This window comes from Polychytrium aggregatum (assembly GCF_025602895.1).
Source record: "Polychytrium aggregatum strain JEL109 chromosome Unknown BJ171scaffold_150, whole genome shotgun sequence".
Lineage (NCBI taxonomy): Eukaryota > Fungi > Chytridiomycota > Chytridiomycetes > Polychytriales > Polychytrium > Polychytrium aggregatum.
In genome coordinates this window covers 78,073-96,581 of record NW_026516352.1, presented here as the reverse complement: position 1 = coordinate 96,581, position 18,509 = coordinate 78,073, and the positions used below count along the sequence as shown (strand labels likewise).

Here is an 18,509-nt window from a genome sequence, read left to right as displayed (position 1 = left end):
GTTTCGCAAAACTTTTACCGCCGCTTCGTCAAGGACTTTTCCGCACTTGCTCGTTCCTTTGACTTCCCTCACTACCAAATCCCTCCACCTTCTCTTGGTCCTCCCGAGGCCCAAGAGGCTTTTGATTCTCTTAACTTTCCCTTCACTTCCGCACCTATTCTTCGATACTTTTGATTTCTCTAAACCGCTGTCATCGAGCCCGATGCTTCTGACTTTGCTTTGGGTGCCGTCCTTTCTCAGTTTGACCCTGACGGCGCTCTTCACCCCGTTGCTTTTCACTCTCGGCAATTTCCGTCCCGCCGAGGTGAATTATGACACTCACGACAAAGAGCTCCTCGCCATTGTCGATTCCTTTACCGCCTGGCGTCATTACTTGATGGCTGCCGACCCTGATATTCCCACTCTTGTTTTCTCTGATCATCAGAACTTACCCGGTTCACTGCCGCTTCTCAACTTTCTCGCCGCCAGTTCCGGTGGGCCCAATTCCTTTCTGACTTTGCTTTTCGCATTTACCACCGCCCTGGTCGTCTCAACACCAAAGCCGATGCTCTCAGTCGCCGTTCTGACTTTGAGATAAAGCCTGGTGACTCCCTCCACTCCACCAACTTCCTTCAGCTGTTCGAGTCTATTTCTCTCGACAGCATCACTGTTATCGGCTCGAATCCCGACTTTCTTTCCGAGATTCGAGCTGCCACCCTTTCTTGTTCCCTCCTTTCTGACTTTAACGCCAAACGTCTTGATGGCGATTACTCCTTCCGTGACGGTCTCCTTTACTTTAAAGACCTGATCGTTTGTCCCTTCCCCCGAGCTCCAGCTCAAAGTGTTTGAGCAACGTCACTGCTCCGCTGCCGCTGGTCACTTTGGTCTTGCCAAGACCGTTGAGCTCGTCTCCCGGGACTTTCACTGGCCCCGGCTTCGTAAGTCTGTGCGTCGCTTCATTGCTAATTGTGAAGCGTGCCAGCGAGCCAAGCCGTCCCGTCACTCCCCTTATGGTTTACTTCATCCTCTCCCCGTTCCTTCCGAACGTTGGTGGGACCTGTCGATGGACTTCATCACGGATCTCCCACCTTCGAACGGTTTTGACTCGATCTTCGTGGTTAAGGACCGCCTGTCCAAACAAGCACACTTTGTGCCCACCACGAAGACGGTTACAGGCGAGCAAACCGCCGAACTCTTCCTCTCCCACATCTTCCGCTTGCATGGTTGTCCCCGGTCTATTGTTTCGGACCGAGGAACTCAGTTTACTTCGGCCTTCTGGAGGCGCTTCAATGAGCTTCTGAAGACGAAGATTTCCCTTTCTTCTGCCTTCCACCCCGAGACCGACGGTTCGACCGAGGTTCTCAACCAGGTCATCGAGCAGTATTTGCGTATCCATTGCAATTACCTGCAAGACGACTGGACCCTTCACCTTCCCCTTGCCGAGTTCACTTACAACAACTCGGAAAACACCTCCACTGGCATGACTCCCTTCTTTGCAGTCCATGGCCATCACCCCATTTTCGATCCCTCTATCATTCGTGATCCCTCTGTTGTGCCCTCTGCCGAAGAACGTGTCGACCGACTTCAGACCGTTCTCGAGGATCTCAAGGCCAACCTCCGGGTTGCCCAAGAGTCCTACACTGTGCAGGCCAACAAATCCCGTCTCCCCACTCCCGACATCTCCGTTGGCGACCTCGTTTTCCTGGATCGTCGCCACATTCGCACCCTTCGTCCCTCCAACAAGCTTGACCAGAAAAGCTTGGCCCCTTTAAAGTTCTTCGCCGCATCAACCCCGTTGCCTTTGAGCTTAAACTCCCTTCCACACTTAAAGTTCACCCCGTTTTCCATGTATCCCTCCTTGAACCCCGAACGAAGGACATTGTTCCCGAGTTCACCCAACCAGAACCACCTCCCATTCTTGTTAACTCCCAGGAAGAGTTTGAGGTCGAGACTGTTCTCGATTCTCGGCTCTTCCGTGGTCGCTTACAGTACTTGGTTCAGTGGAAGGGCTATTCCGAGACTGACCGGTCTTGGGAGCCCGCTGCCAATGTTTCCCACGCCACTGATCTTGTTGCTGACTTCCACCTTCGCTATCCCTCAAAGCCGAAGGCGACGTCCGGAGTTCGTCGCTAAGGAAGGGGATGATGTTAGGGATAGCTCCTGCTTGTTCTCCACTTTGACTGCACACTTGGCTATTCTTTTGCCTTTCTGTTTGTTTGTGTGTAGCCTTGCAGTTCCCCTCCGATTTTCCGCCTTTTGCCTGTTTTTCCGCTCCTTCCGCACTTCCGTTTTCCCGCGCTGCTCCGCTTCCTTTGTCTTCTTCGCACGCGCCGGTTTGTTTGTGCACGCGCCTTGCTGCGATTGGTTGCAATTCGGCTGCCGGTCATGTGTCCCCCCACCGGTGACTCATGACCTGCCTGACCGCCCCGATCTCTTGTTCATCTCGCATGCATTTGCCCCAACCTTATACTTGACCAATCCGCTTCTTGGACGTTGAGTCACATTGCTTCGCCTTTGCACGTTTCTCCTGCCAGGTGCTTCGCTTTTGCTTGCGCCTCTCTCGCTTTGGTTCTCTGCCTGTCTCGGTGGTCCTTCTCGGCCCTCGTTCGTGCATCGCCCCCTTCGCCCTGCTCGATCGCCCACTTTTCCCTCCCTTGGCCGCCCTTCGCTGCCAAGTCCGGACTTGTCTATAAATAGCCTGACCCCCGCGATGTGTAGTCGAACCTTAGCGTTCAAAATAGGACTAAATAAAGTGCCTTCTACTTTATTCTCTGAGTGTTCCTCACGTCTCATTTCGAGACAAGTCTTATCTTGAACGGATCTTTGCTTCCCTCGCTCCCTCTCCGAGTCCACTTCGGACTCTACCCTTGCTTTCCCTGAGCTCACTTCGAGCTCACTTCTTCTTTTGCCGTTGAGTCCCCTTTGGACTCTAACACTCAGACGCATTCAGCGCTGCTGCCTTCCTGTACTGATGCTTCACAATCCCAAAGAAGTTCTCGATGGGATTGAAGTCGGGCGAGGCAGGTGGGGTGAAGATCACTGACCATCCTCGGCGATCGATGCAGTCCAGGACAGCCATTGTCTTGTGCATGCTGACATTGTCCATCACAATCACAGAGCCATCTGGGAAGGCCGCTCGCTCAAAGAACTCGACCATCGAGTGTGTCTTGAATGATGTGGGGATGTACATGCGATGCAGCACACCAGAGTGGTTGATGGCAAATGCAGCCGAGACAGACTTGTGTTTCATGTGATTGCGCTGGCGAAGCGGAGCACCCTTCGATGAGTACCCGTAAAGAGGGAAAATGGATCTCCTGATCCCTGTCTCATCGACAAAAACGAATCGTCGTGGGTCGATGGAGCGGACCTGGTCCCTGAACTGTGCCACTCGCTCATCCAGTCGCTTGGACTTGTAGAGGTGTGTTGCCCTCTTGTGAGACAGACCTGCTCGGTGGATGGCAGTGTGGCAGAGTGAGAGTGATACTTTCCTCTGGAGGATGGACTCGAGCTTGCATCGCAACACAGGACCAGTCTGGAACGGGTCCTGTTCAATCAGGGTGCGAATGACTGGACATGCCTGCTCGAAGAAAGTGGATCTGCGAGCTGGGACCCGGGATGGGTCATCCAGCTTGCATCCTCGGTGCCATCGATGGATGGTGCTCTTGGATACACTGAATATGGAGGCGACCTTACGCAGGCTATGGATGAGGGCGTAGCATCGCAATGCGGCGGTGCGAAAGTCGGATGTGTGGCGAATGGTCATGGTCAGCGCGCGATGGTTTTGGGTAACAAAATATTCGATCAATGGTCAAAACCTGGGTGTCCCGTTTCTTTCTGGTTTGACTGTAGATTGGCTGTAATATATTCACATGCACAATTGAAAAAAAAATGTCGAGATCTCCCCAACGCCTGGTGATTCGGAGAAGCCATGCACGCATGGGTCCCTAGATCGCTATACCGGTCCTTTCGGGACGCAGGAGCGAGCTCTGAAGACGTGTCCTGTAAGCGGACAGCCTCTCGGAATCATCTCATATTGGATGGCGGGGGCTTTCGGGAATCGAACCCCCGCTGTGTGAGAGCAGAGGAGCGAACCGTGAGCGCCTTAACCATCCGGACATTTTTTGAACGAAGAAGAAAAGGGCGGTCTTTCGATGATGACCCCTCCTTATCACGTGACCTGACCCACCGACCACCTTCCAGGCGATACCAAACTCGTCTAACCGGGATCAGTCTCGAGTTTTGTGGTTACTTGGCACTATCAACTCTCTCGCCTGAGACAAGAGCTCTTGGTATTCATGTTGCGCGCCGCATTGACGTCGCGATTCCACACTGTCCGGCAGCTGGGATTCTTGCAGCTCCTGACAAAGTGGGAATTCGCAGCACTGGGCGCATCGAGTCCTTCCAACCGAACTGGCTCCACACTCTTGAAGCAAACTTCCGTGTGGTTGAAATTGTTACTCGTTGGTCGAGATTATCTTGCGCGGACTCTGGATGAGGGTGTAGCATCGCAAGGCAACAATGCAAAAGTTGGTTGCGTGTGGTGAATGGTTATGTCCAACGCACAATGATATTTGGTAACAAAATAACTGTTCAATGGTCAAAATTCAAGGGTATGCCCTTATTTATTGGTTTCACTTTCAATTCGGTTACGTTGATCATCAAGCACCCTTTTCAATGTCAATGTCTTTCGATCCACTTCTGCGCTCCTTTCGGGCTCGTCTGTTTATCTTCCCCTGCAAAGTTTGAATGCGAGAAAAGAGCTTGCATTTCGCTGCAATTTTGAAACCTAAGCGCCGGGCATTGGCAAGTCCTTCAAAATTTTCAATAAAATTTTCAATTTCCATCTGAAGCCTGACTTTCATTTTTTCGATTTTTGCAAGGCGCTCTTTGACGATAATCTTGGGAATAAATTCCGTACACTTGATCAAGCTCTCCAATACTGAGGGGTCGAGTGATGCATAGATTCTATCGGAAACCAGAATGTGTTATCATGAATTATAGGCGACAGACACTTCACTAAATGCGTTTTGATTAGCGATGTCGTACATGTCGTAGCTAGAGTCGTGTATCTCACGTGGTGGGCGCTTTTCGACTTCTATCTCTTTAAGCTGAGTTTCCCTGGCTTCACTCAGAATTGTCAAAGAATTTCCGACGGCTTGAGCAGCTCGGAGGCATTTGATTTTGTCGAGTTTCCTCGGAAACAAACTGATGTGTTTCGTTGAATCGGGCTTTGCTAGATTCTACGGACATCTTGAATCCGTAGGTGCGGGCAAGGGCCTTCCTTCGTTGAATCAAATGACAAATCCAACCAACGTCCCTGATCCCATAAACGCCACGTTCCCCATCGGCGGCATATCCATGGCTGAAGAAGTATCCAGCGGCTCGGAAATGAAAAATAGATTCCATCCATAGTCCAAAGACGTACTGTGCCTCTGGACAATTCCATCCGAAAGGACTGGCCATATCCAAAAACGTAGCGAGTGGAAATTTGGATGCCTTATGTAGTTGGATAATTTTACCAACGGTATGATCGATGTACTTGCGATACTTGGATTTGTCGCTAAGGGGCGAATATGACGTTGTGTCGAACCACATTGCGGATTTTTCACATTGCATCAACTGGATGATCAATTTGGCCGACTGAATACATTCTTTGGGGACTACATTCCAATAACAATTCATAAAACAATTAATTTTGTGCCATCCATCACCTGCCAGAATATGAAGACACAAACATTAACTTACTGATACTATCTTTCAATGCCGGTGCATCGCATTTGATGAGTTCATATGTATTCTCAAATGATCGAGTGGCAGCTTCAGAGTCTGGACGGAATGCTTCGTTTCGGTATTGGATCATGAACAATTTGAATCGAAGAAACCAAACCAATCGCCGGAGCTCGGTCCTTTGAGATTTCTTCATCGAGTCGACTTCGGCAACAGAGGCGATTGTGCTGATGAATTGTTTGAGCCGGCATTCAGCCTCTTGAAGTGTTGGGGTATTGGAACAATACCCGGCAGTCGCGAGTGACACGCATGGGATAGTAGTTTCCTTTGCAACACACATGGAAGGTGCAATAACCCCCTCGTAAATAAGAATTTGAGCAACTGAGACCTGGTAGGTCTCAGGGTTAATCAAGTGGTTCTTCATATCTTGATACAAAGTGTGTGGATTCTCGAGTCCAATACTGGTGAAGTCGCACATAATCTGACTGGGTTTTTGCACATATAACTTCAAACTCGACGCTTGGAGGCGTTGGATTTCTGAAGTACGGCTGCAGCTGTGATTCCGGTATTGCCTTGATTGGGGATGGTAATCAATGATTCTATAAATCATTGATCGTACGTTGGTCTTTTTGTTCGAAATGAATTTCTGCCGAAACCTTGGAAAGATAATCGCTCGAAGGGAAGAGTAACCTCGGAACTGAATAACCCTCGAGAACACACGGTGCAGCATCTTTGAACAGTTTGGTTACTAAAAATTGGATTGTAAGAATATTAGTAATCAGCAAATCGAGAATGTAATACAAAACCTATACTCACTCGAATGGTCTGGTTCTCTACGTTCAGCCGCGGCAGACTGGGTGTTTGCTTGGGGTTGGAGGATGATGGTCGCAGTGCGGCCTGTTGGATTTATAGGACGAACATATCCGAATTTACTGATCCATGGAGGACTTTGTACACCTGTGTTGGCATTGTCCCGATCTTGATGGAGCTCTCCCGTAGAAGGATTCTAATACAGGATACCGTTGAATTTTACATGGATGTATGTTAAAAAGAAATATCACACAATTGTCAACACGGATTTCAGGTACGACATGTACAGTAATGTCAAAGGCAGCGAACCTCGTCAAGATTTATATATTCGGTCGTGCTTGAACCAAGGAGTTGATTGGCAGAAGCGGTCGTAGCTGAAGGGTCGGTCGCATTAATGGCATTCCCGGCGGAATAGAAGGATCAGCCGGATCACGATCCTACAATCCACACATGGATAAAACAACATCAGCGCTGGTATGTGGTGTGCTGACAGTGCAACCGAAGCCCCGTCTCGATAGCTCACCAAGGCCGTAAGTGAGTTTACACCGAAATATTCTTTCTGTGTGCTAATTACCTGGGCAATTAAATTATTCCCATTCACAACACGTTCCTGTTGCAACTGACGGAAGCAGCAGCGTTAGCAACTACCACATCCACACGGTGTAACGCCAGCCGAGTCTGCCATCATTCTCGACCAACCACATACCTCTGAACCGGATTCAGAGTGGCTAACTTCACCATCGTCAGAACAGTTACTGTCGTTGCTGGCACCGGAGTCCTATAGCCACAGTGAGCACGTTGTTAGTCACGGGTGTCGCACAAAGCGGCGGATCATGTGTCTGCTGCGCACGGATACCAGTGCCGGCCACAATATGGCCACGGTTTGGCTAACACAAGCAAACGGAATCTCGTTGCCCACCCAGCCGCATCCCGCAAAGCAGCTACCGGACGCCGAAGCGACCGGCTGTGGGGGGGGAAACGAGAAAGCCCCAGTAAAACGGGTTTATACGGGACGTGGTACCCGACAGCATATAAGATGGCTACAAGCGAGAGATCTGCTTACCGCTTGGGCGTTGGTTTCGCCGCTGAGAGGCTGGTCCTATAGAGATGGATAACCAAGAGGGCGTCAGCGATGGACGATATTATAGCGGGAGTGAGCACCGACAGAGCGATGATCGAGCGACACGACCAACAACCACCAGCTCCTCATCGAACAGCTTACATCTAGGCTCGCTATGGTGGCGGCGGTACCGCCTTGACCACCGCCGTCCTTCCGACCCTACCGACAAACCAAAGGCGCTGTTAGAGCCAAAGCTAAACGCCAAGCGGGGTGGGTGGGGTACATCGACAGCATACGCGAGAGTACATAGTACCGTCCTAACGAGCACATACCTCATGGGGCTCTGGTGAGGGAGTCGGAAGGTTGGTCTCTCCCTGTCCACGTCCAGGAGTCCAATAGAAGCCAGATTAGCATCCACCCCACGATCCAAGCGGCTGGAGGCTCAAGTACTTGCAACGGAGCACCACCCACTTCCTTCTCACCTGGTCCGAGGCAGCTTTGCTGGAAGTACCCTTGTCTCCACCTTCTCTACCAGCATCCTGAATCTCACAAACGGCGAAAAAAAGGCGGAATGAGAGCGGCGCAGGAAACGGCCGGCACGGGTTAGGATGTGACCGGCTATCTCATCCCGGCGGACAGGCGGGTGGTGGCGGGGGCTGGTGGCAGCGGATAAGTCAGCAACCGCGTGCCCATCCACACGACCACAGCGGCCGATGGTGGACTGTGGCGGCGATATCGGTATCAAAGGGTCCGGCACCGCTCCGAAAACAGATTTGACCCCAGGACCCGGGCGACAAAGACACTGAATCGTAACGATTCCTTGGAACATCAGATCCATCAAGAACACTGATAACGATACAGTGTTCTCGACAGTGGATCAGGAGTTGTCACCACCCACTAGCAATGAACATCAAACACCATGCCGAGTGACAACAACTCCTGCCATGATGGAACATGTGTGTGTGTGTGTGTGGTGTGTTGGAGGCTTACCTTGGCAGGAGGGGTGGTGGCCTGTTCGGGAATGGTTTGGGAGGCAGCGTCGCGAGTGTTAACGACGGAAGAACGGTCAGGGCTCGGGGTAGCGCTGGGAGTGTGTCACAGACACGGAGCAAACGGCGAAAGCTTACCTGAGGAGGCTCGGAAGCAGGGGCTGCGGTCGGCTTGTCGTTCTGTTCAGTGTCGGCACCGAGGTAGTGATAAACGGCGGAGGATAGGCATGGAACAGAGTGTCAGAAGGAGGCGTCCGTGGTCTATGTATCGGTGGCGTCTAATACACTGCCGAACAACCCCTCGGGACAGCAGCGAGATCGGCGAAAGGGGGTGACGCTGACTTACCTTTGGGCGCTTATTGGCGGAATTGGTAGCTGTTAGAGACAACTGTCGCTTGGGGGGTGTAGCTCCCTGTGACCATCGGAGGATGTCGTTAGAACGCTAGACCGTCACTCGCAAGCAGGCGCTGCCAGGAGCTGCTCAAACGGGTGAACAAGAGCGGGTGACAACACTTACCTCTCGAGCTGCTTGGGGACTGGGGTGCACCGAGGAGGGAACATTTGGATAATCTGCGGTGGTATTTCCGCTGCCATGACCGGAGCGGGTGGTGGAAGGGGCCATTCGGCACGGTAGCGGAAGCGACCTGGTTACAGGTTTTTACGGGGGTCTGGCCTGCGTGACAAGGAGGACCTTGGGCGAAGAAAAGATGTGCGAGAGGCGGGTTCCGGTCTGGTGGAAGCGAAAAATAGAGGTATCGTTGGCTCAGAGTGAGGGCGGAGACGGAGCGAACGATGGGTGAGAGAGCTGGAGAGGGGGCGGCGGCAGGGCAATTTAGTCTCGCGGCCTCAGGCAGCAGCAACCCCGTCCCGTCCGTTAATGCCCAACGCCCAAAATACCCCCTGCTCCTCCTCCGCCGCCGCTCCAGGCCACATTACTTAGAAGAAAGAAAACAGCACCGAAAGAAGCAGCGGTCGATGAGAGGCGGACAACACAGGCGGTCGAGTGGTTCGTTGGATTTGCCCCGTCGCCGAATGATTAGATTGCGGACCGGTGTTCACAACCCCCCTCGACTCAGACAAGCGAAAGGCACATACTCCACAGCTTCGCCAGCGACCGATGATGCACGTACACAATCGGCACCTCAGGTATAACATCCTCAGCAGGGTGGAATAGAAAAGAGAGATCTTGCTGCAAGATCGACTTTGTTAGAGCAACCCTGCGCCATTGCTGCTCAACCGAGCCCAGGGAGAGAGTGCAAACACAGATGGCCCGGTTGCGCCATATCGACAGGCGCCTTTGCGCTTCATCCCGCCTCGGCACCGCCTCTTCACAGTATTACCCGGCTATTGCCCCAATTCAGACAGCCCGCTTGAGTCGGATATCGAGAGTGGGGATCAGCGAGGGCCCGAGAGCGGCGACAGTGATGTGGAGCGATGAAGATTTTTGTGGCGATGGGTGTGTGATGAGCGATGAGATGGGCGTGGGTGTTGACGAGCTATGGTAGCAGAGAATCAAGCGATAGTGCGCCGGTGGGGGACAGTACAGATCAATTGACGGTAGTTATTCCGAGTACTCCGTCGTGCCCGACACACCCGCCATTCCCACGACGCCTGCTCAGTCGCAACCACCGCTACACGAGTACAAAGAAGGACTGCATTATCTTACACTCCTTGTCGCTGCAAACACTAGTGAATGTAGCAACACTTGCAGACGTCATAAAGCGCTACAGATCAATGGTCACTGGCCAGGCCAGCAATCAACAAGTAACTGCCGGAAAAATTGCTATTCTAGTTATGCTGTTGTTGGTTGGATCGCTGGTGTGGCTTTGGCAAGCACCAATTTATAATGACTCACGGTGACGCGCGCCATGGTCCAGTGTTTGATTGGTGCACTGTCCTTGGACAGCGGCAACGAGAGACGCGCCTTGGGCTGAACCAGCGAAAGGCGCCTTTTCCCTTTTCATTGGGCTTTTCACTCCCTGGAGCTCTAGCCAACAGCCCTTCCCCCCGGTGTGCTGGGAGGTGCAAAGTCCAGCGCGCTGGCGAAAGACCTTGGCTCACTTGCCATAGGTCCCCGTCGACCAGATTGGTGTAGTACCCAGGTAGGTGACGAGATTCCCGTCGTCCTGCATCACTAGCCGATCAGAGGGCTGACCGTTCGTGCCAGAGGCCCAGAGTGGCTTTCCAGTTCCATCGTATAACACAAAGTTGTAATCTGGCTGGTAGTTGGCAAAGAAAGGTGGACTTCCCTTTCCGTTCGTTCCGGATGCCCAGATCGCTTGCCCGGATATGTTGTTGTATAAAACCAGGTTTCCGTCGGCCTGCATAACCAACGAGTGACTACCGGTTGGAGACAGCATTGCCGTGCACTGGGGTAAGATCGTGCCATGGCTTCAGCGCCGAGCCATCGGCATTTCCATACGCTCGGATCATAGGTACGTTGGCCGAAGTGCACTGAGCCAATGCCGCACTTGGGGCGATCTGAGGGCCGTACCAGAGATGCCCGAGCTGTGAGTTGTTCAGGCTCTGGAGCCATCCCACACTCGCAATCGAATCTTTGCTGCCCAAAGCAGCATAGATCGCCGAAATGACGGCGTTGCGGTTTCCGTCGCTCCATGTACTAACGTCGCTCGGTGTTGCCCCAGGCGTACCAACAACACCACACGCCATGGAGAGTATGGCCCAGAGGAGTGAGTTGCTGAAGGACTGCACATCGGAATTGCTCAAGCCGCTGTATTTGACGATGAGTGGGAGTGCTGTGAGTCGGTCCGCGGATGACCACGTCGACGGATCTTTCTGGACCAACGCAGCGACCACGGTGTTGTTGCTCTTCATCAATGCACACCAGGATGTTACCTGGGTGGCAGCCGGCACAGAGGTAGGTGCTGGAGCAGGTGTCGATGCTGGGGGCGAAATGGAAAGTGCCTGGGCAACCTGTGCGAATGCGCTTACTGGAGCCGGGGGTGTCGCCGCGGCAGTGCCAAACTGGAAGCTCTGACCAGAGAGACCCGAAACGCAGTCTGACAAGTCCACCTGCGTACCGTTGTTTCTGGAGTTCCCCGCCAGATCGAGACACTTGTTCTGGTTCACGCCCCAGGTATAGTTGCCTTGTCCGTTTGCGCCAGCGACCCATGTCTGCGACTGGTCTGTGATATCGCATGGCTTTATGACGATTGGGTCGCCGTTGGCAGCGCTGGCTCCACTCTTTGGTCCAAGGCACATCATGCTGTTCTGGTCGATGATACGCTTGTTCATGGCATCGTAGCCCATCAGAGCGCCTGCCTGTGAATTGAAGTCCCAATACACGACAGGTGTTCCTGCAGCGGCACTACCACCGACAACGGCTAATCCTCTCGATGTATTGTCACTCGTTCGCATTATGGTGTATGCATTTGCTCCAAACACGGGCTGGACAACAGGCTGGACGACCACTACAGGAGCCGGAGCCGGAACAGGAGCCGGAGCAGGAGCTGGAGCGGGTGCAGGAGTAGGTGTTGGTGCTGGAGCTGGTGATGGTGCTGGTGCTGGTGCTGGTGCTGGTGCTGGTGCTGGTGCTGGTGCTGGTGCTGGTGCTGGTGCTGGAGTCGATACAGAGGTCAGCGACAGAGGCGGTGGTGCTGTGAGAGATGTCGTCACTGCTGGACTCTGCGTTGGCGAGCCGGTCGTCGCTGCCGTCGTTGCCGTCGTTGTTGGCGGACTTTGTGCTGGCGGGCTGGTCGTTGCTGGACTTGGCGTTGACGGGCTGCTCGTTGCGCTCGCTGGCGACAACGACGCTGGACTGGCGCTCGATGCCGCTGCTGTTGGTGTGGTTGACGTCTGCTTCATGTACAAATACAGACCCACACCTGTACCCACAGAGAGAGACAGCATCGAAACAATGATCACAATCAAGACAATCGTGGTGGACATGGCTTTGTGGATACGGCAGAAAAAAACGATGTATTGATCTGTTCCTACTCGCAGAACTGCTCGATCTGAGCACAGAGGTCGGAGCGCTGGGCATGAAGCGATTCCAGCTGCCCGTCGATGCACTGGACCTGCTGGCGAAGGTGGGCGAGGGCTGTGCGCGTGCGCTTGGCTGGTCCGGCGAGGCGTGTGCTGGGGGTCGCCATTTGGTGTCTGGGCCGCTGTCCTGGTCTACGTCCGGACAAAACCTTTTCTTCGTTGCCATGGCTCATGTCATGTGGGAGGCTGCTCAAGAATCGGACGACGCTTTGCTCGAGGGCCGGGACGGTGGCACCAAACACGACGATGTGAATGGCAAAGAGCGTCCGAGCTTCCTCCAGCGAGACAAAGAGGTCACCGACTTGGACGCGCGGCGGCCGCACCATGGCTCGGCGCAGCCAGATGTCGCCACCGCTTTCGAGGAGTCGCTTGACCGCCGGGGCGAGGGCTTCTTCTCGGGCCTTGCGAACGCACACTCGTATCATCGAGTTGATCTTGCGTCGGGTGTCTTCACCAGGGACGAGGGCTGACACGGAGCGGTGCTTGCGGCCTTGAAGCATCGTCAACCCAAGGTGAGGGCGATCGACCAGGTGGGTGAAGTTCACGAGGAGTGTGTCATCGGCGTCGACAATCGTGCTGGGGGGAGCGTCGTGGGTCATCGTTCGAGAGGCGAGATGCGGACCGATCGCCATCGACGACTTCGCTCGCCTTTTGAACATCGGAGTCTGGCGGAGATAGAGTGGCCATGAGCGACATCCACGCAGCTGATGCCTCCCCCCCGCCCTCCATCCCGAGGAGGATCCTGTCATGGGAATGCCCCCGTCTTTCGCCTTGCAAAGTTCCGACTCCGATGATGGCAGCGCCATACAAGAAGGACTGGGTGAAATCCGTTTGTCGCCATCTCTACCACCGCCGCCATGGAGCCAAGCACCGCCGACGTCCTCAGATCCATCAGTTTCAGCGAGATCTTCTCGGACTCTGGAGAGAGCGATCGTCCAGAGCCTCCTGCTGCCATCATGAAGCCATCCCCGTTGGCCAAGCGCAAGCCAGGTCGCCCCTGCAAGCAGCCCCCCGTCCGTCAACGCCCCTCCTACGATCGAGCCGCCAAGGTCGGTGTCAAATATCCGACCAGGAACCTGGTCAAGCACTGGGGACGTTCACGCCGTCGCGCCCGCGGGACCAGCAAGCCCGAGTCGGACGGAGTCGACAACTGAACCCTGTGTCATGCAAAGGATCCTGTCCGAGCCAATAAAGCACACACTGTCCATCTCCTCACACGTTTCGCATAGAGCATGGGGTATAAGAGACGCCGTTGTGAGGTGGGTGTGTTCGAGGCTACCTGCATCATGTCCTCCTCCAGTACCAAGCGCATCACCCGCTCGATGAGCACCCGCGCTGCCAAGCGCAGATGCATCCACGAAGAGCTCGCCAATGCCGGGGTCGAGGCCACACCTTTTGCCGTCCAAACCATCTTCCAGATCCCAGAGCTGCTCGACAAGCTCCCTCCTTCAAGCCTCGTGAAGCTCCGAGCCACCTCCAGTGACATGCGATCCGTCCTCTCGACAAAGTCGGTCGGCATCCGCATCTGGGCCGCATGGTTCAACGCCAAGTACGACACCGAGCTCCTCCCGAACGATTGCGCTGCGCTGACCCAGTACTTCCCCACTGAATGGCGTCCCTACACCCTCAAATGGATCAAGTCGATCCCGAACGCTGTGGTTTCGGCAGAGTTTGTCCGACTCGTCAGCTGCAGGGGAATGCACGATGACCAATGGGTTTCGAAATGCCAAACTTGCGTTGAAGCCAAGCACGTCCCAACGGCCATGTGGATATTGATCCACCGCCGGCTGAACGTGTCGCTGCAGTCCCAAAGTCTCACCATCCTGCTCGACGAATGCAAGCGAACCGACTCCGAGTCGCTCATAAAGTTCATCATCGACAATGGGACGAGACTGATGCAGTCCAGATATCCCAAAGTCCGCGTCCAGTTCTGTGAGTGGCTCAAGACCATGGAGTCTACTCATGTAGATGCCCGGTACAAGCTCTACGAATGCTACCGCTATGGCTATGGCACTGGGGTCGATATAACCAGAGCGCTGAATCTGCTCGCAGAATGCGCAATGCAACGCCACACCCTCAGCATTGGAAGACTCTTTGACATCTTGAACTCTGGATCGATTGAAAATGTCCCAGGTGCTGTCTCTGTTGTGAATTGGGTGCTAACGATAGAACCCGAGGCAGACAGGGAATTTTTGTTGGCCAACTGCAAGAAGCTCGCACTTGGTGTTCCTCGCAATTCCACAATCACCTCCATCTACCACCTGGCTGTCATCAAAGCGTACCTCCAGGGCAGCCATATGGCGCGCGTGTTCATTCTCTCGAGACGCCAGTTCTCATTCCATGCCTGGGATCGTGCTCAAAGCTGGGGTGCCGATATCCCGCTGGATGCGATTGTCGCAGCTGGGAATGACCCCCAGGTGCGGGACGCTTTGACAGGGCTGCTCAGGACGTCTATAGAAGCTCATGGGAATGGCCGCATCATTTGGCCTGTGTACCAGCGTTACATGCAGTGCATCCAATAAAGAATGAACATGTGATTTCATCCCTCGGACATATTTGTGGGCTCTTCATGTCCGTGAGTGGGGCGTTGTGATCTTTCTCCTTCATCGTTCTCCATCCATCGCCATGCTCGTAGAGAAACCCGCCGTGAAGACCGATTCCGAGCCTGACGTCGAATCGCTCGACGAGCTCTTCGAGATGCTGATCAGCCCCAATTATAATCAAGTCGTCGGTGCCACCGATGTGTTGATCGACATTGTTCCCAGCAACCACCAGGCCTGGATCGATGCCTTTGCATTCATGTGTTCCAAGAGCGATCTGGATCCAAATGCCCGCTTCCATCTGGCCTGGATGAATTGGCTGGGTATCGGCACGGCTATCGACTACACCCGGGCCTTCAATCTCTGGATGTCGGTCAGCAGGGCACCATACGTATACCACAACCTTCGATATGCGAGCCAGGTGTTAGTCGATCTCTGCGACGTTTCCGGATACGGCAGCATCTCCTTCAAGGCAACGCCGTTCATCTGCAATCCCCCGGCACCAGGCAGCCAAACCGAGCCCATCTTCAAGCTCCTCTTCCAGTGGGCCAAGATCGCTGCTCGCCGCCATTGGCCGGGTCAGCTCCTCCTGGCTCGCTGCTACCTGGAGGGACTGGGTTGCCCTGTGCAAGCAAAGCAAGGTGCTGACATGGTCCGAATCATCGCCCTCAACGACAACGCCGAGGCACAACTCGGCCTCGCCATCCTGACTCGCGAGGGCAGAGGTACTCCCCAGTCGAACGGCGAGTGCTTCTTCTGGATAAAATCCGCCGCAGATCGCGGGTATGCCCCGGCAATGTGCTGCCTGGGCAATGTGTTTTTGGAAGGCGAGATTGTGTTGCAAGATCTCCCCAAGGCCTTTGAATGGTTCAATCTGGCATCCCACTGCTGGAATCTCGATGCACTCTATAACTTGGGAGGATGCTATATCGATGGAGTTGGCGTTGAAAAGGACTTGGTGAAAGCAGCAGAGGTGTTCATGTCGGCCGCAAAGCTCGGTCATGCAGGCTCGCAGCTCATCATCGGAGATTTCTTGGCTCACGGACATGGTGTGTCTGCCGATCCGGTGCAGGCAGTCACTTGGTTCCAACGGTCGTCGATGCAGGGCTGCCGCAAAGCAACCGAGCGACTAGCTCAATGCTATTTCCATGGTTTTGGTGTGCCAGTGGACTACCAACGCTCCCAAGCACTGATCAACTCGCTCACTCGCTCCAACTGAAAAATACATTTGCGTTTGCCTCGACTTGATCAAGTCCAAGTAGCGAAATGAGGACTTGGTGCATTGGGCTGGGAGGTCGACGCGATCACCTGACCGAGGGGTCCGGCCGGACATGGTGTTTCCTCCGCCCGCCGGCGACCGTGGTGCGATCGCTGGGCTGGACTCCCTGCGCCACAATCGCGCTGAACCCTTCGATGCGTGGTCAGCTGGCCAGGCTGGATGCCAAACCGCTGTCGCCAGCGAAACGCCGCCCGGATTGCCGCTGCAATCCGATCTGTCATGTCTCCCATCCCACGCCCTCGCACCCCCATAAAAGCCGCCGCTGGCTTCCCGAGGACAGCAGCATCGCCCGCCTACTCGTCCCAGCGCATTCATTCGCCTCCAGGTAAGTCCAGTCCCCAGTAGTGCCCAGCAGCAGCAAGCAACAGGCGGCCACTCGGATTCGTTGTAACGCATAGTCGTTCCCACAGCTGCTCTACCATGCCGCCTTCTGCCGATCCCGCCAAGCCCAAGGGGTGCTACATTCGCACCAACATCAAGGCGCCCAACAATACTACCGATCTTTGGTTCCTCGAGCTCGAACTCATTCGCGGAGGTCGTTACAAATGCCGCGATCTTTTCGGCGAGTCTTTCCAAGAATATGGATTGAGAAACCCGAAAGATGTCAGCGTCTACTGTCGGGCTGCTGACAAAATCGACGAGTTCCTGTTCGAACTCAAAGCTGCAACCCTGAATGCAGACTGCAGCTACCGTGCTGACGCCATCAAACTTCTCTCCAAATTCGACCTCGAGACCCACCAACGCAGGGAAATACCACCCTACGGCAGTTTCCGCTACGTCCCGTCGCCCGACATCGCACTCTTCCAGCGGGTCTTCTACAAGCACAAAGATAAGCCCGTTCCCGCACCTAGTCATCAGAAGCTGGGATTCTACAATCTCGGTAAAGACGGCGTATATACGAAGATGGCTCGCTTCGTGCCCGATGGATTCGGCCTCGAGTGTATCCCCAAGAAGCCCAGTGATGAAAATGGCATGGTGGTCCTCCAAGGACATTTCAGCCAACTACAGCCAATCCAATAAAAAACGGGACACCCGGGTTTTGACCATTGATCGAATATTTTGTTACCCAAAACCATCGCGCGCTGGCCATGACCATTCGCCACACATCCGACTTTCGCACCGCCGCATTGCGATGCTACGCCCTCATCCATAGCCTGCGTAAGGTCGCCTCCATATTCAGTGTATCCAAGAGCACCATCCATCGATGGCACCGAGGATGCAAGCTGGATGACCCATCCCGGGTCCCAGCTCGCAGATCCACGTTCTTCGAGCAGGCATGTCCAGTCATTCGCACCCTGATTGAACAGGACCCGTTCCAGACTGGTCCTGTGCTGCGATGCAAGCTCGAGTCCATCCTCCAGAGGAAAGTATCACTCTCACTCTGCCACACTGCCATCCAGCGAGCAGGTCTCTCACACAAGAGGGCAACACACCTCTACAAGTCCAAGCGACTGGATGAGCGAGTGGCACAGTTCAGGGACCAGGTCCGCTCCATCGACCCACGACGATTGGTTTTTGTCGACGAGACAGGGATCAGGAGATCCATTTTCCCTCTCTACGGATACTCACCGAAGGGTGCTCCGCTTCGCCAGCGCAATCACATGAAGCACAAGTCTGTCTCGGCTGCATTTGCCATCAACCACTCTGGTGTGCTGCATCGCATGTACATCCCCACATCATTCAAGACACACTCGATGGTCGAGTTCTTTGAGCGAGCGACCTTCCCAGACGACTCTGTGATTGTGATGGACAATGTCAGCATGCACAAGACAATGGCTGTCCTGGACTGCATCGATCGCCGAGGATGGTCAGTGATCTTCACCCCACCTGCCTCGCCCGACTTCAATCCCATCGAGAACTTCTTTGGGATTGTGAAGCATCAGTACAGGAAGGCAGCAACGCTGAATGCCTCCGAGGGGTTCAGGATCGGGATGGTGACCCTGTTCGAGTCCGCCGTGCGGAGGGTGCTTCCAGATGTCTTCCCACGGCTGATTGAGCGCGCGATGCGTTTCTGGGCGTGAATCATACCATCGAAAAAGTGCGTCAAAATCACCCTTGGTTTTTTCTTGCCTATGGGTAGAACCAGCGGGGTGTCGAAATCGCGACAGATGCCTCCCCGC

The 18,509-nt window shown here is 54.2% G+C and overlaps 6 protein-coding genes across 6 annotated transcripts; 2 read left to right on the top strand and 4 right to left on the bottom strand.

Moving 5' to 3' along the window:
• Positions 1-4,675: 4,675 nt before the first annotated feature.
• Positions 4,676-9,187, bottom strand: BJ171DRAFT_542944 (uncharacterized protein; the record flags this gene model as incomplete). The annotated part of the gene is made up of 16 exons (XM_053112981.1): positions 4,676-4,944; positions 5,026-5,106; positions 5,186-5,639; positions 5,725-6,243; positions 6,326-6,454; positions 6,523-6,712; positions 6,826-6,890; positions 6,950-6,953; positions 7,091-7,135; positions 7,223-7,294; positions 7,580-7,615; positions 7,739-7,795; positions 7,909-7,950; positions 8,059-8,198; positions 8,908-8,977; positions 9,083-9,187. Coding segments are annotated over 16 exons (2,278 nt in total), but the record flags the coding sequence as incomplete, so codon positions are not given.
• Positions 9,188-10,622: 1,435 nt separating this feature from the next.
• On the bottom strand, positions 10,623-10,892 carry BJ171DRAFT_434321 (putative mannose-binding lectin precursor; the record flags this gene model as incomplete). Its single annotated transcript, XM_053107940.1, has 1 exon — positions 10,623-10,892. The coding sequence occupies one exon, from the start codon at positions 10,890-10,892 to the stop codon at positions 10,623-10,625; it is 270 nt and encodes an 89-aa protein (XP_052961642.1).
• A 401-nt stretch (positions 10,893-11,293) lies between these two features.
• On the bottom strand, positions 11,294-12,484 carry BJ171DRAFT_542937 (uncharacterized protein). The gene is given in 4 exon segments (XM_053112980.1): positions 11,294-11,443; positions 11,621-11,662; positions 11,877-12,010; positions 12,029-12,484. 3 exon segments carry the CDS (start codon positions 12,472-12,474, stop codon positions 11,652-11,654), a joined length of 591 nt encoding a protein of 196 aa, XP_052961641.1. The 5' UTR covers positions 12,475-12,484; the 3' UTR covers positions 11,294-11,443; positions 11,621-11,651.
• Position 12,485: 1 nt separating this feature from the next.
• Positions 12,486-13,483, bottom strand: BJ171DRAFT_542931 (uncharacterized protein). Its single transcript, XM_053112979.1, has 2 exons — positions 13,350-13,483; positions 12,486-13,100 (listed from the first exon to the last, which is right to left on the bottom strand). Exons 1-2 carry the CDS (start codon positions 13,374-13,376, stop codon positions 12,519-12,521), a joined length of 609 nt encoding a protein of 202 aa, XP_052961640.1. The 5' UTR covers positions 13,377-13,483; the 3' UTR covers positions 12,486-12,518.
• Positions 13,484-13,770: 287 nt separating this feature from the next.
• Positions 13,771-15,122, top strand: BJ171DRAFT_542928 (uncharacterized protein). The gene has a single exon (XM_053112978.1). It carries the CDS (start codon positions 13,803-13,805, stop codon positions 15,090-15,092), a length of 1,290 nt encoding a protein of 429 aa, XP_052961639.1. The 5' UTR covers positions 13,771-13,802; the 3' UTR covers positions 15,093-15,122.
• A 1,257-nt stretch (positions 15,123-16,379) lies between these two features.
• Positions 16,380-17,439, top strand: BJ171DRAFT_542922 (uncharacterized protein). Its single transcript, XM_053112977.1, has 2 exons — positions 16,380-16,714; positions 16,800-17,439. Exons 1-2 carry the CDS (start codon positions 16,524-16,526, stop codon positions 17,407-17,409), a joined length of 801 nt encoding a protein of 266 aa, XP_052961638.1. The 5' UTR covers positions 16,380-16,523; the 3' UTR covers positions 17,410-17,439.
• Positions 17,440-18,509: the final 1,070 nt, after the last annotated feature.

Coding starts and splice junctions, on each gene's coding strand:
- BJ171DRAFT_542931 (XM_053112979.1), bottom strand. CDS start 13,376: ATGGCGCTGCCATCATCGGAGTCGGAA. Junction 13,101..13,349: donor TGCCATCATCGGAGTCGGAA/CTTTGCAAGGCG, acceptor AACTTCACCCAC/CTGGTCGATCGCCCTCACCT.
- BJ171DRAFT_542922 (XM_053112977.1), top strand. CDS start 16,524: ATGCGTGGTCAGCTGGCCAGGCTGGATGCCAAACCGCTGTCGCCAGCG. Junction 16,715..16,799: donor GCGCATTCATTCGCCTCCAG/GTAAGTCCAGTC, acceptor TCGTTCCCACAG/CTGCTCTACCATGCCGCCTT.
- BJ171DRAFT_542928 (XM_053112978.1), top strand. CDS start 13,803: ATGGGGTATAAGAGACGCCGTTGTGAGGTGGGTGTGTTCGAGGCTACC.
- BJ171DRAFT_542937 (XM_053112980.1), bottom strand. CDS start 12,474: ATGTCCACCACGATTGTCTTGATTGTGATCATTGTTTCGATGCTGTCT.